The sequence below is a fragment of the Schistocerca cancellata genome, chromosome 4 (genome assembly GCF_023864275.1).
Source record: "Schistocerca cancellata isolate TAMUIC-IGC-003103 chromosome 4, iqSchCanc2.1, whole genome shotgun sequence".
In the NCBI taxonomy this organism is placed as follows: Eukaryota; Metazoa; Arthropoda; class Insecta; order Orthoptera; family Acrididae; genus Schistocerca; species Schistocerca cancellata.
The window spans coordinates 689,572,771-689,587,382 of record NC_064629.1 but is presented as its reverse complement, the minus strand read 5'-3'; the positions used below and the strand labels follow the sequence as shown (position 1 = coordinate 689,587,382).

General features: G+C 39.2%; 1 protein-coding gene across 1 annotated transcript in view; it reads left to right on the top strand.

The window, feature by feature from the left end:
• Window positions 1-14,612, top strand: part of LOC126184383 (E3 ubiquitin-protein ligase HUWE1-like) — a 207,244-nt gene that overhangs the window by 110,844 nt on the left and 81,788 nt on the right. Inside the window, exons 6-7 of the mRNA XM_049926768.1 lie at window positions 5,371-5,544; window positions 7,205-7,476. Of these exons, the coding sequence (XP_049782725.1) occupies window positions 5,371-5,544; window positions 7,205-7,476 (446 nt within the window). The remainder of the gene's footprint in view (window positions 1-5,370; window positions 5,545-7,204; window positions 7,477-14,612) is intronic.

Sequence of the window (14,612 nt, the reverse complement as noted above, 5' to 3'; positions counted from 1 at the left end):
AACAGACTCCTAAAGAAGCCTTCGCTGCTGCCATGGAATCATGGCATCAGCGTTGTGAAAAATGTGTACGTGTGCAGGGCGATTACGTCGAGAAGTAACGCCAGTTTCATCGATTTCGGGTGAGTAGTTAATTAGAAAAAAAATCACAGGCCTTAGAACTTGAATGCATCTTGTATATTGTAGTTTCCAGAATGAGACTTGCCTGCGAAAGGCAAAGGTCCCGAGTTGGAGTCTCGGTCAGGCACACAGTTTTAATCTGCCAGGAAGTTTTATATTGTAGTTCTTATCTCTAGCAGTTTTATATTCATATTGTACCACACCAGCTATTGGTTGCAACTATGTTTTCTGTTCTAATTTTGACTAATGACACTCTCCATAACATTGTTAGTGATGCTACCTAACAATTCACATTTCATGTTGTCAGCATATTAGTTTCCCCTCCATAAAAGTAACATAAATGTATCTTTGTGAAGTTGTTCATGGGGTAGTGACATGTACTTAATCACAATGCATAGTTGTTTGTAAATTTTGCTCTTAGACTTGCTTTCCATGGTTAATGCTGGTGCCACCTACTGGTATTCATTTCTTTCCTTCATAGCTTAATCACCACACTGTTTGGCACTGGTTCTATTTGAGCAGATGACGACACTTTCAAATAGGCCTACAAGAGATGAGATTTGTATTGTATTTAGTCTATGTGATTACTTCTGTGAGCTTTGTACTAAAGTTTGATTTTAATGTAAGTATGAAACTAATGGAAATTTCTGTACATGGAATACTAAGATGCATACTTAAATTATTATGCACTTGCTTGTTATGATTAATTTTCTTGTGCTTTATTCCACAATTTCAGTCTGATGAAATTTTGAAACACACAGTGCTTAATAATGAATATGATCAGGACCTTACTATATTTCAAAGTTGTGCCAAATCTGAATGATTGCCTGCATATGAATATTCTCTACCAAGTAATGGGACCTCAGATTTTGATAATTTTGGTAATTTTTGTGCACTTACAGAAAATTGTTTGCATGAAAAATCCCAAATTAAAATTTCTTACACCATTTTTGAGTTATTAATTTTTAAAACTTCCAAAATTATGCAATTTTTGTTACATTTTTAAATCTTAAAATCACCATATCTTGAAAACTATTTGACTAACAAAACTAAAATTTGCACCATTTTACTCCATTTCTTATAAGCTTTAAAAGTGTGTGGTAATTGATGATATCCACTATAATGCTGTATTTTCCTAGATGTTTCATTTTTTAATTTTGAAATCAGAATTTTTTGTTTTGAAAAAAGTATGTTATTTGTACATTTTTTTTTGTTAATGTGTGTGCCAAGTTTCATGATGCTTTTCCACTAGAAATATATTAAAATTTTTATTTTACTTGTAAGCGTAGCATCTAGTGGGGCTTTGGACTTGTTAGTAAGATGTGATGTGTCTAAAACCAAATAATGCTGTCAAATTATAATCTTTTATTTACTGCCAATCTACTTAATACACTATTAAAATTATAGGACTTAAATTCACATTTATCTTTCTCATATTAACTGTGAAGATATTTTAACACACATCATAACAATGCATGATTAAAAAAGAATAATTTACTTAATTATACCTTCATTTTACAGATATATTAATGTTATTTTTATTTATTTATTTATTTAATTTTAATTATTTAATTAATTACAATATTATTAATTAAACAATGATGTAGCTGGTATTATTTGTGTGTTTTTATCTGAGCGCCTTGCAAAGAATAATTTTTTACTCATCTTCAAGAAGAAAGATGTTACGGTGATAGACTAAAAATGTTATTAGTCAAAAATTATGTATAGGGCATTTCTTGTAAATGATATAACCTAGTTCTACCAAGCAATAATGCCACAGTTGATGTAACAACATGTTCTTTTCCAAAATAATATGAGGCTTTTTGCAGCTCCTCAACTGACAGTCTGTATGTTCTTCCAGTGTCAGTTGAGGGATTTCATTTACAAAGTATGAAGTTCTTTTTAGTGCAGTCAATTTATCTGGTCTTCATTGTTATGAAAAGCAAAGAGCCAGTCCTCAATGATGCATAAATGAAAGGTTTATTTCTCCCTGTTCATCTCTGGATTGCACAGAAGCTATCACCATTTGTTGTCATAGACACAAGCAACAAGTCCTGTAATCTGTTCAGAAGCATGCACCATCTTGACCCACTTCGGTTTTATGAACATCAAGATCCTTAAAATCAGAGTAAATGTTTGCTTTGCTCTGACTTTTGCCAAGCTCCTTTTTTATGCTGCGTGCTCATCGTTTTCACATAGAAGTGACTAATGGCATATATGCTTTACATTACTCAAACAGTTGGAATGAAGTTAATATTTGATAATGTTGTGCTTCCACAACTGATTAATATGAGTGCTTTGCTAATTTTCTCTCAACATCACATCTCTACTGAAGTGAATTACTGTCAATAGAAGTGAATGCGCGCTCTCTCTCTCTCTCTCTCTCTCTCTCTCTCTCTCTCTCTCTGTCTCTCTCTGTCTCTCTCTCTGCCTGCCTGTCTCCTCCTGCCCCCCCTCCATCTTTGTCCCTCTCTTCCTGACCCCCCTCCCTCCATCTTTGTCCCTCTCTTCGTGACCCTCCCCCCTCTCCCCCTCCAAGTCTCTTCCTGACCCCTCCCATCTCTGCCTGTCTCCTCTTCTTCAATTTCTCTCTGTACACGTCACCACCCCCACCTTAATAGGTGGTTGCTGGCTCTTATCCCCACAATATTTCTTTTCATGTAGTAAGTAAGTTGACCATTTCCAAAGTCCATTATCTCTGTGTAACAAGTTTTCAGAAACAAGAAAAAAATGTCAATCTTGTTATGTGGGTTTTATTGTTATTCTTTATTACAATTTTCTTTTGTATTCGGGATTTGTATTTATACTTCTCATAAATCACACCACAGTATTTTTATTTGAAATAAATATTTTACTTTGAACATACTGACTTTTGGAACTGTAATATGGACATAAGTTTCTGGAAATGTTTTGGTTTTAAAATGATAGGTACAAATGAAAAATAACATATTTCAGAATATTTATGCCTGTTACAAAATTATTAGTGGCCACTAGAAAGAATAACATGGTACATACCTCCTAATTAGTTGTTTTGAACAGTTGTGATAAACTTTATATTAAAATAGTCATCATTATTAGATAACTACTTTCTACATTGAGTGCTGATCTGGTCTACAGCCTCATCGGGTAGCTCTCCAACATCAGATTCTTCACGCAGTTCAGCTTCATACAGCTGTTTTGAAGATATTCTTGCAGAAAACAGATTCATTAATGTTCATCCAGCCTGGTCCATGGTGGTCCTTTAAAAGGACTGTTACATCTTTGATTTTTTTCTGGTTTTGCTATAACACTTTTGCATATCTCTGCTGGTTTTACTCCCATCTGGGATTTACCCTTCTTGCAGATATTCTTACCACATCACATATGTGTTACAGCTTTGTCCCTCTTCAATAGTAATAGTGCTCTGACCTTTCTTTTTAATTAATATCATCTTTGAAGGTGTGAACTGAAAGAGCAGTCAGAAGGAAGTTTCATGGCATCTTTAAGAGAGATCTTCCAGTCACCAACATGTACCTCTGATCCAAGTTCGTAAATGCTCCCAAAGTTTCTGATAATGTCGTCATTATCACTGGGGTTCAAGATACTGCTTTTTGAACATAATTTGTTTTCAATCCAGCCAACCAGCTGTTACTCAGTAATATGTATTGACACCAAAATATAACCTGACAGGTCAACCACACTGAAAAATATAAAATATAGAAAGCTAAAAAAATAGTCGCCTTTACCTCAAAAGAGAAATTAATATAACTTTAAAAATTTATTCTAAATACAGTTTGATGGGAGTAATGAAACAATGAGTTTAGGAAATTTGTGTTTTTCAGAGCATTGAAAATGCACTGAATATAACGATTTTCAGTCCTGTATTGTCAGGATTCAATGTCAAGTGGAACTACTGCCATCATGAAAATAATGGAGTCTGAAACTTCAGATAAACTTTGGCATTATGTTTATAATGGAAATAGCAGCTACTGACAGTTATATTATGTTCTAAACTGTGCAGCTCAAAATGCTCTCTTTTGATGTATAAAAAAGTTAATATTGGAAAAAAATTGATTTAATGGGTTTTGGAATTTGGCAACTCGAGTAATGTGTGTGACAAGTTTGTTTGAAATTGATCCAGGGGTTTAGTAGTAGTTTTTTTACCTGTGGCTTTGCCCATATATGCACATCTCATATTTTGTGTAATTTTAAAATATTTCACGCATTTAAAAAATATTTTACACATGTTTGGACACACATTTCACATGTAGCTGTAGTGAATTTCATCCTGTAGTTTCTTTTTCACACAACTCAATGTTTAACGATTCATTTCACTAACTACATGTATGTTCCCTACAAAGATATAATTCTGTAGGTACATTCAGCAGCATATGTAGATGATGTCTGTGAAATGTGTTGTGAATAGTGTTAGTAGCAAAGAAGTAAAATATTTAAATGTCATGCATGATGTAGCTATTATTCATGCATTTCAGTGTTCAACATCACATCTGCTGAGCAGTGTGTAGTACAATGATACTATTTTGCAGGTATATTCGGGGGTATACATGAATACTGTCTACAAAATGTCACAAATACAGTTCATAATAAAGTAGTAGTAAGTTAAAACATCATGCCTGATGTGGTAGTTTTCTGCTTGAACACTGAAAATTCAATAAATGATAAATTTTCATCACTTTCTGAGGATTCTCAGTGAGAAAATGACTGTAAAAGTTTGTTACAAGTCACTAAATGCTCTCATTCTTACCTATTGTCTGAATAAAGTATAGTTATTTGAACTTCATGGGATACACTTCATTTCCACCCACACCTCCACCCCTTTTACAAGTAGATGGTTCTTACTCCCCACATTGATTATTTACAGACAGTAAGTGATATGTGTACAGAGTTTGGTTGAAATTAGTCTAGTGGTTTAGGAGGAGATGCGGTACGTACGTACGTACATAGAAAGTTGCATGCATACTGACCTCAGATGTGTAGTAAGAGAGATCAGCTAAATTAAATTGTATGTGGATGCGTGGAAACAACAGGTCTCATTAAAATTCGTGCATGGACTATTGGTGAACTTAGGTAGGTATGCAGGTAGTGCTACTCTCACAATTATAGTGTAAAGGTGCAATTGAAGGTATGTCAGGACTAAATTTATATCGGTAGCAAAATACAAAATATATTATGTTTCACATTTATTTACTTCATGGATTTTATAGTCATAATATACGTTTTGACCCATGTTTGTAAGAACTTGGTGTTTCACAGGGACGTTCAACATTACATTATGAATTTTATGAGCCACCAAAAGGACATCAGAAGGGATCTCTGTTGTCAAAAAGTGCAATTCACATTGACAATATTGAGTGCTTAGGTCTTTCTGCAGCAGCGTTGATGGATAATATTATGAAACGTCACCCAACCCTCACAGAAGAGAAACAAGTAAGTTATCGATTACAACACAGTTTCAGAAACTGAGCTATAATAGAAGCTGTAATTAAGTTGATGCTCATTTAAATTAATTTGCTTCAGTCATCAAAGATAATTACCTCCTACATTTAGTAAATGATTATGCAGTGACATTAGTTTTGCTTGGAACGTTAACAAATGGAAATACTAAGACAGGTAATATTTTCTTCAGTTACCTGATTTGATTTTCCATCAAGAGTGAGGGCTTGTGAAGTTTAAATAACTTTACTATCTTTGTATTGTTTAAGTTATTTTACTTCATCTGCCAATATGCATTAATTTATCAGAGAAGTTTGATTCATGCGTATTCATGCTCACTTGATTACTGTGACTGTCTGTAGTAATTTTACTGTGATCATGGAAGAAACTTCGCCTGTTCTACATATCCTCAGCCTCTGTTGAAGAATGGATGTGTCGCAGGTCTTACACAGGAAGTCTCAAGTTTGCTTCTGTGACAGATTGAAGTTAAGACATTTTGAAGTTACTTTCCTACAGTAAAACCGATGTTATGGCTCGGAACTGTAGGCCTGTCAGTACTATGACAGTTGTGGCAAAACTATCTGCAACCTAAATGTCAGATCCTTAAACTTCTGATTTTGGTGCACCATTGTAAGGATCTGATCTGAACTCGTTGACTAACACAAGGGTGCAACAAAGAATTTTTGATTGTTTGTGCATTCTTCATTAATATTAGTTACAATATTACGTGGAGTATTGAGCCAAAAGTGTTTGCTTTGCAAATAACACAACCTCCTGTTACTTGCTTCTTGATGACACAGCTATCTTACCATAATGTTTTTAAAATAAGACATGCATTGTCTGAAAGTTTACTGTTGTGGGTCTGTATGTCCTCTTTTAAATGGGCTACAATGACAGTTGTATAGACAGAATAGAATTTTATTTCTCTATTATGCCACCACAGGTGATACACTGGGGTTTCCTGTGCAGTAAAATGTTACATCAGGTATTTAGTGACAATTTTTTGGTGCCTAAGATGTCATTAATGAACAATACAAATTATCTTAGTATATGCATAAATTATCATTTAAAAAAATCAAATAGTGCCAATTTCTTGTTTCGAGAAATTTGACATAATTGCCATTTTGGAAATGATGGCGATCATTCAACAAGATGGAAATCACAGGTTTTCCTCATGCAATAACCAATTTCACCTGTAATAGCCTTGTAACATTGGTGCGTACAGTGTCTAAAAACTTGTGATTTTTGTCTGGTAAAAGAAAAAAAATAAGGAACCTTGTTTTGAGCCCTTCTAAATATCATCTACTTATTTCAAGTTTTAGAAGTAGTGAGCTTTTCTCTCTCCCATGGTATAAATGATTTCAAATGTCACAGGATCAACATTAATTGAAAAATTAGTACTACACTTCTACAGGGGATTGTACATTTTAGTCAGCTGCATGTGTGCAGTCACTCCATTTTTCTATTACTAATCCCATAAATGTTGCTAAATTTCATTCATTCACTCTTCCTATGGACTTGACATTGTACATATCGAAATCGATTACTTTAATAGTGTGGGAAGATAGTGGAAGAGATTGAACTGACAACTGATTGTATTTTGTATTGAGAAATACAGTACTTCCTGTTAATTAATGATATTTTTTTTTTCTAGCTGTTGCTGTTTTCTCGGCTGAGGTTGTACATAAATTTTCCAAGCTATGACACTCGTCTGCTGTGTGTACAGGCCAGACTACAAGCTACTTCTGTGCTGGCATACACGAATGCAATATTGGAGAATGCCCATACTTTACTATATAATGGATTTTTGGAAGAATTGGTTGAAGTTGTTCAATTATCTGATCCCAATTTGACAGATATAAGAGCTGCAGCACTTCGTACACTTACCTCCATTACTCACTTGGACAGACATCCACATTTCACAAAGTACGTATTCTTCAAGCTGTTATGTGTGTGTGCTGTAGACATCAGTTTGTAAATATAAATTAAATATTTAATATTTGCCCTCACGCCAGTCTCCTGAACTACTACCATGAGTTACAGTATCAAAAAATAACTGAAATATAAAAATAAGACCCTGGCCTCACCAATGACACATTTTATTTTGCAGCATGCCCTAGCCACATGAAATGTCTTTGACTTACTCACTGTCACTCTTCATAACAAAACTACTGGTCTGTGAGTGCAGCTGTGGGTAACAGCCTGTCAGACATAAAATGGAGCTCTCTGTCTATGGCCAGTACTATATAGTTTTTGATGTTAAGGAGCAACTGCCAGTATTTCAGTATTGTCGATTTCTTGCAGTTCTTCCTATGTTGTACTATTTTTTTTTCTCCACATTGTTGTGATATACAGGATGTGAGAGGTGTGTCAGTGCAGATACTGTGATCATTGGAACCTTAATATGTACCCAATTCAGTGTGTTAGTTCTGTTTCTCTCTGTGTCTAACAGTCTTCCCACAAACATGTTACATAATTCACTATCTGATGTTTTCTACATAGTTGTAAATGCAGAAAGAGGCTTCTGCCTCTCAGTACAGAGTAACTATTTTGTGTCCAAACTTCAACACATGATCTGCTGCCCAGCAGAAAATAAGTACTAATGGCTTGACGTGTACTCAGAGGTACTAACCAACCTAAAAATACCAATCCTGGTAGCTACAGTATAACCCCACTTTTACGTTCCTGGAATTAACATTTTCTCACCGTTTATGACATTTTCTATCTGTCCTGTCATATTTACTATGCCCACAAAGTTAATTTTCACCTGATTCTGTGACAACATATTTATAATTTTCCCACGATTTACACATTATGAAAAAATGTTTGTGGAGAAAAAAGTGATGCTGGCATGATGTTGGCCATCCAGTAGTGTTTATAATTATTACATGGCTAAGTTTCTTGACACCAGGGCATTCTCTCAGTGGATCAATCACAACCATTTCCAAATTGTCTCTACTGTGCAAACACCGTTTCGTGATCGTTGTGAGAATTGTGACAACTTTGTCAAATCATATTTAGTGTGTTTCGCTGAGCAAAAAATATTTCTAGAATTTATTCTCATTGTCAAGTGCAGTATTTATGGATGTATTTTTTGAGATGTTACACAATCAATCAATGTGAGTGATAGTTTGCCTGTGAGGGTGTTCACGCGTGTATGGTAACCTCAAAAATATGACTGTTATGTACATGTATCATATATAAAGTGCAAGGGGATATTCTGTACATAACTTTCACAGCTTAAAACGTTATTCCCCATATTTGATATTTTCCCATGTTTTACACCAGTTTTTGAAGTCACTTGAAAAGTGTAAATGTAGAGTTTCACTGTATAATTATTAGTCAGCAAATGAAGTAAACACTGATGCAATGTTGTTCAATATATTGTCCTCAGTCACCAATAAAAATATTTGCTCTTACACCCTTAGCATCCTTTAGATGCAGGGTGAATCACCTAAAACACGAACCTCCAATATTGTTGAAATATAAGTTCTATTGATGTACAGTTTTCACAGAATGGATTAGTAGTCAGGGGCTTGGATTGTTATCCAATACACGGATTGTAATGATATTTCGGAAGTGTATGTATTTATTTTTTGTTTTTGGAAATGTGCAATTTTTAAATGGAATTATTGCTACTGATAGTAAGGAACTAAAAGTAGTGTAAATTAGAATGTTAGTGGTGTTTGTAGCAGGATTCTAGTGCGAGTCATTTAAGAGGTATCGTATTTTCAAAAGTTTCCACTCTAACACTTGTTTCAGGCATTCAACCTGCATAGTTTCTAGGTATGATATTGTTATGATTGTTTACAGTGTGCTTGTGTTTTCTGTGAGTGCACTGTAACTTGCTAGTCAGTTAATGTGTAACAGTTCAAGTAGCAGGTAGTGAGTGGTCGATGGGATTTACTGATGTAGAAAACGCAGAAATGCTCATGGTGTATGGACAGTTCTTACACGGTGCATGTGGCAGGAGATTTCTATAGACTTCAGCCATCTAGGAAATTATTTATCAGCCTCTTCAACCAGATATGTGGAAGTGGTAGTATAACACCTAAACAATGTAACAGAAGAAAGCAAGTGATGACAGAAGAGGGGGACATTAATGTTCTTGCTGTTGTTGCAATTGATTTGCTATTTAGCTTTGACGCAACTGCACCAGAAAGTGACATTAGCCAGGCAAGTGTCCTCCACTTTCTGCATCGACATAGGTTTCATCCCTATCACAACTTTATCCATCAAGAGCTGCACGGAAACAATTATGAGAATCATGTTAACTCCTGTACGTGGATATTATGAAAGATTACTTTAGATGTATTGTGTATCTTGTTTAGTAATGAAGTAAACCATCAGAACATGTGCTATTGGTCTGGTGACAATCCCAATTGACTTCACCAGGTGGAACATCAGTGTCCTTAGAGTGTAAACATGTGGTGCAAGATAGTGAACCACCAGCACATAGGCCTGTTTTTCATAGACAGAACACTGAACACCCACAAGTATCACAGCCTCCTAACACACCATATTCCACAAATTCTAGATGGTGTCCCTCTGCAGACTAAGAGAAATCCAACGTACCAATGTCCAGCCCATGGTGCACCTTGTCTTCATCCCCAGATTTGACACCTGTAGCCTTTTTTCTGCAAGGGGGGGAGGGGGGGGGGAGAAAGCTGAAAGGTTGAAAGACATTACCTACATGGTCATACCAACTACACTCAATGATACGCAAGGATGTATTTATTACGGAAGCCTGTTCAGACATCTACACTGAAACGCTGGCACGTGTTCAGCAGTCATTCCAAACCAGACGGGGTGAGTGTTTTGCTGCTGCTGGTGGTCGTTTTGAACACCACCTGTGATGTTCCTTTGCCTCGTTACTGGTCAGAATCCACATAACCAGTGCATGCACTTGTGTTGTTGTTTAGTGTGTGCTACCACACGTGTTGGTGTGGAAACTTTTCACACTATGATCCTGAGCTAACACCGCTGCCATTCTTGTTTACAATACTTTTACTTCGCTGATGTCAGTAGGCATTATTCTGCATAAAAACTGTATGTTTGCACAAAAAATTGACTGTCCTATTATTATTATTACAACCCGTGTATTGGCTAACCAATACAAGCCCTTGAGTACCTATCCATTCTACAAAACACCCCTGCAGGTCTGGGGGCTAGAATAAGCTCAAGGTATTGCTGCCTGTTGTAAGAGGCGACCAAAAATATGGTCCCCTGTAGGGGTTGACCTCCATTTTCCAAAATTTTCCCAAAGACCGAGCCAATTGGGGTAGGGCGCCTTACATGGTGCATCGTGTCCATCATGTGCAGAGACCTATCGCATCCTTAATCGACGTGGATCTGCACTTCTGCTCATTCTCCAACTGTTGGGCGAGGTGTGTATTTTTCCTACGCTGACTTGTTTGCACCTGATATCCAGCATGGTAGCCAGTCCGTTGTGGTGGGGCCACCATGTACCCTGTTGGTTGTAGCCTACTGACCACACAGGGATCGCTCTGCTGATGATGCCTGCGCTATTAACTTCCCACATATGCCAAGGGGCAGATGACCATTACCATGGGGCATCGGGACTCCCGGCAATGGCCATCCTGCCAGGTGGCCTTTGCTGTGGCTGGGTGGCACCCGTGGAGAGGGTCCCTGGTCAGAGTGGGTGGCATCAGGATGGACGGCACGCGATTAAGCATAGTAAATCATCTCTTGCTTGTGGTCAAACACCAGCAGTCTTTAAGCGTTCACGGGCTCAATTTAGTGCACAGAAGTACAACCCCAAATCGTTCCCCTACCTGGCCACACGACAGGAGGAACGTCAGGCTAACAATGGCAGTAGATAGTATTTGTTCAGGTACCTTGTATGTTAGAGAGCTGATGGGGAATCTTTCATGACAAAGCCTCAGTTTTTTGTTGAGCATTTAGAGGACAAGTTTGGGAAGGTGGAGGGCTTGTCCAAAATGAGATATGGGTCAGTCTAGTTCAAAACCACATCCTCTGCCGTGTCACAGGTGTTACTCACTTCTGACAAACTGGGGGTTGTTTCTGTAACAATCACGCCCCATAAGAGCTTAAGTATGGTCCAGTATATCATATTTCACAGGGACCTTCTTTTGCAGTCGGACGATGAGCTGTGAGCCAGTTTAGAATGGCAAGGTGTACATTTCGTTTGGCGTGTCCACCGGGGTCCAAGGGATAATCAAGTTGCCACCGATGCCTTCATCTTGGCCTTCAAGGGTGATACATTGACAGAGAAGGTCAAGGTGATGGTCTTCCACTGTGATGTAAAACCCTATATTCCTCCTTCAATGCAGTGCTTTAAATGTCGAAAGTTTGGTCATATGTCTTCCCACTGTACTTCCGGTGTCACATGTCTAGATTGTGGACGTCCATCACATCCTAATACTCCATGTACCCCGCCTCCCATCTGTGTCAACTGTGGAGAGCATCATTCGCCTTGCTCGCCTGACCGCAGGATTTTTCAGAAAGAAAGGAACATCGTGAAGTAAAAGACCCTGGACCGACTGACCTACACTGTGGCTAAGAGGAAATTTGAATACCTGCATCCTGTATGTATGAAACCGTCTTTTGCCGCCGCTACAACAGTTCTGGCATCATCAGCTCTGCCAACCTGTCACCTCTCAGAGCTGGAAGACTACACCAGCCTCCTCGATGGTGGGGGGCACTTCCCTCCCTGTTGCTCCTGCACCACCTACTTCAGGAGCAAGAGCCCCAAACCACCATCTCCACTTCTAAGCCGGAGAAGCATACAACTTCTTCGGCTGCTCTCACTAGGGAAGGGTCCCTTGGGTCACTCTCTTCCCAGGTTTCTGCTTGTGGGAAAGATGACACCCACCAGTGGCTGAATAGCCCAAAAGCAGCTGGTCCCAGGGCTTCATGCTCATTCTCTGTCCCGGAGACTGAGCCAGTGAAGTAGCCAGTGAAGTCCTCCCAGCCAGACAAACACAAGGAACAGCAAGAGAAATACAAAAAGAAGGTCCCCAAGACTAAGGAAATTGTGGTGGCACCCACACTACCTCTGCCTACAAGCTCTCCATCTGCGAATGAGGTGGAGATTCTGGCATCCGCTGAGGAGCTAGATCTTGCCGGACCCTCGGACAAAATTGATATGGACTGCTCAGGCAAAAAGTCAATGGAAGCAGGTGGCCCTGAGGCATAAACTGCCTCATTGAATGTTCCATGCCTTCCCAGTCTCATGATGTAATCCTCCAGTGGAATTGCTGTGGTTTTTTCCACCGCCTGGCTGAATTATGGCAACTGTTAAGCTTTAAACCTGGTTTCTGCGTTGCCCTCCAGGAAACCTTGTTCCCGGCAATGTGGACCCCTGCCCTCCATGGGCATAAGGGATATTACAGGGACTGTAGTGACTATAATAGTGTGTCAGATGGAGTTTGCATTTATGTCCTAAACTCAGTCTGTAGTGAACATGTGCCTCTTCAAACCCCTGTTAATGCTGTGGCTGTCAGAATAAGGAAGACGCAGGAAGTAACTGTCTGCAATGTATATCTTCCTCCAGATGGTGCAGTACCCCTGAATGTATTATCTGCACTGATGGAGCAACTCCCTAAACCTTTCATACTTTTGAGATATTTTAATGCCCATAACCCCATGTGGGGTGGCACCGTGCTTACTGGCTGAAGCAGAGATGTCGAAACTTTACTGTCTCAGCTCAACATCTGTCTCTCAAATACTGGGGCCACCACACATTTCACTGTGGCACATGGCACGTATTCGGCCATTGATCTCTGTTTGCAGCCCAGGACTTCTCCCATCTTTCCACTGGAGAGCACATGACAACCTGTGTGGTAGTGACCACTTCCCCATCTTCTGTCATTTCCCCGGCATCAAGTCCTCAGATGCCTGCCCAGATGTCTTTAAACAAGGCAGACAGGGAAACTTCCACTTCTGCTGTCACCATTGAATCTCCCCCACATGGGAACATTGATGTGATGATTGAGCAAGTGACTACGGCAATCGTTTCTGTGGCAGAAAACACGATCCCTCGCTCTTTAGGGTGCCCCTGGCGAAAGACAACCCCTTGCTAGTTGCCGGAAGTCACGCTGAAGCAATTGAGGAACGTCGGTGAGGTCTACAGCGATTGCCTTTAAATGGCTCTGTGCTTGCATTCGCCAACTTATCAAACGACGGATGCAGAAGTGTTGAGAGAGATACGTTTCCGCCATTGGGTGCCATATGTCACCTTCCCAAGTGTGGGCAAAGATAAAAAGTGTTTTCGCGTACCAGACCCCAACAGGTGTCCCCAGTGTTACCATAAATGGCATGATATATGCCGACGCAAACGTGCTTGCTGAGCACCATGCTCGAGCCTCTACGTGGGAGAATTCCCCCACCCTATCCTTTCGCACTCTCAAACAGCGGGTGGAAAGGAAAGTCCTCTCGTTTACTACACACCACAGTGAATCCTATAAAGACCCATTTACAGAGTGGGAGCCTATCAGTGCCCTTGCACATTGCCCCAACACAGCTCTTGGACCAGATCAGGTCCACAGTCAGATGATTAAACATCTCTCATCTGACTACAAGCGACATCTCCTCGTCATCTTCAACAGGAACTGGTGTGATGGTGTCTTTCCATCACAGTGGCGGGAGAGCACCATCATTCTGGTGCTAAAACCCAGTAAAAACCCAGTTGATGTGGATAGCTATCGGCCCATCAGTCTCGCCAACGTTCTTTGTAATCTGCTGGAACATATGTTGTGTCAGCGGTTGGGTTTGGTCCTGGAGTCACGTGGCATACTGGCTCCATATCAGGGCGGCTTCCATCAGGATCACTCTACCACCGATAATCTTGTGTCTCTAGCACCTGCCATGCAAACAGTCTTTTTCCAGATGACAACACCTGGTTGCTGTCTTCTTTTTATTTACGAAAAAAGTATGAAACGACCTGGCGACATTATACGAGTGGGGTCTCCGAGGTCCACTCCCGAGTTTTATCCGGAATTTCCTGTCACTTTGTACTTTCTGTGTCCAAGTTGGTGCCTCCCATAGTTCCCCCAAATCCAAGAGAATGGGGTCCCGCA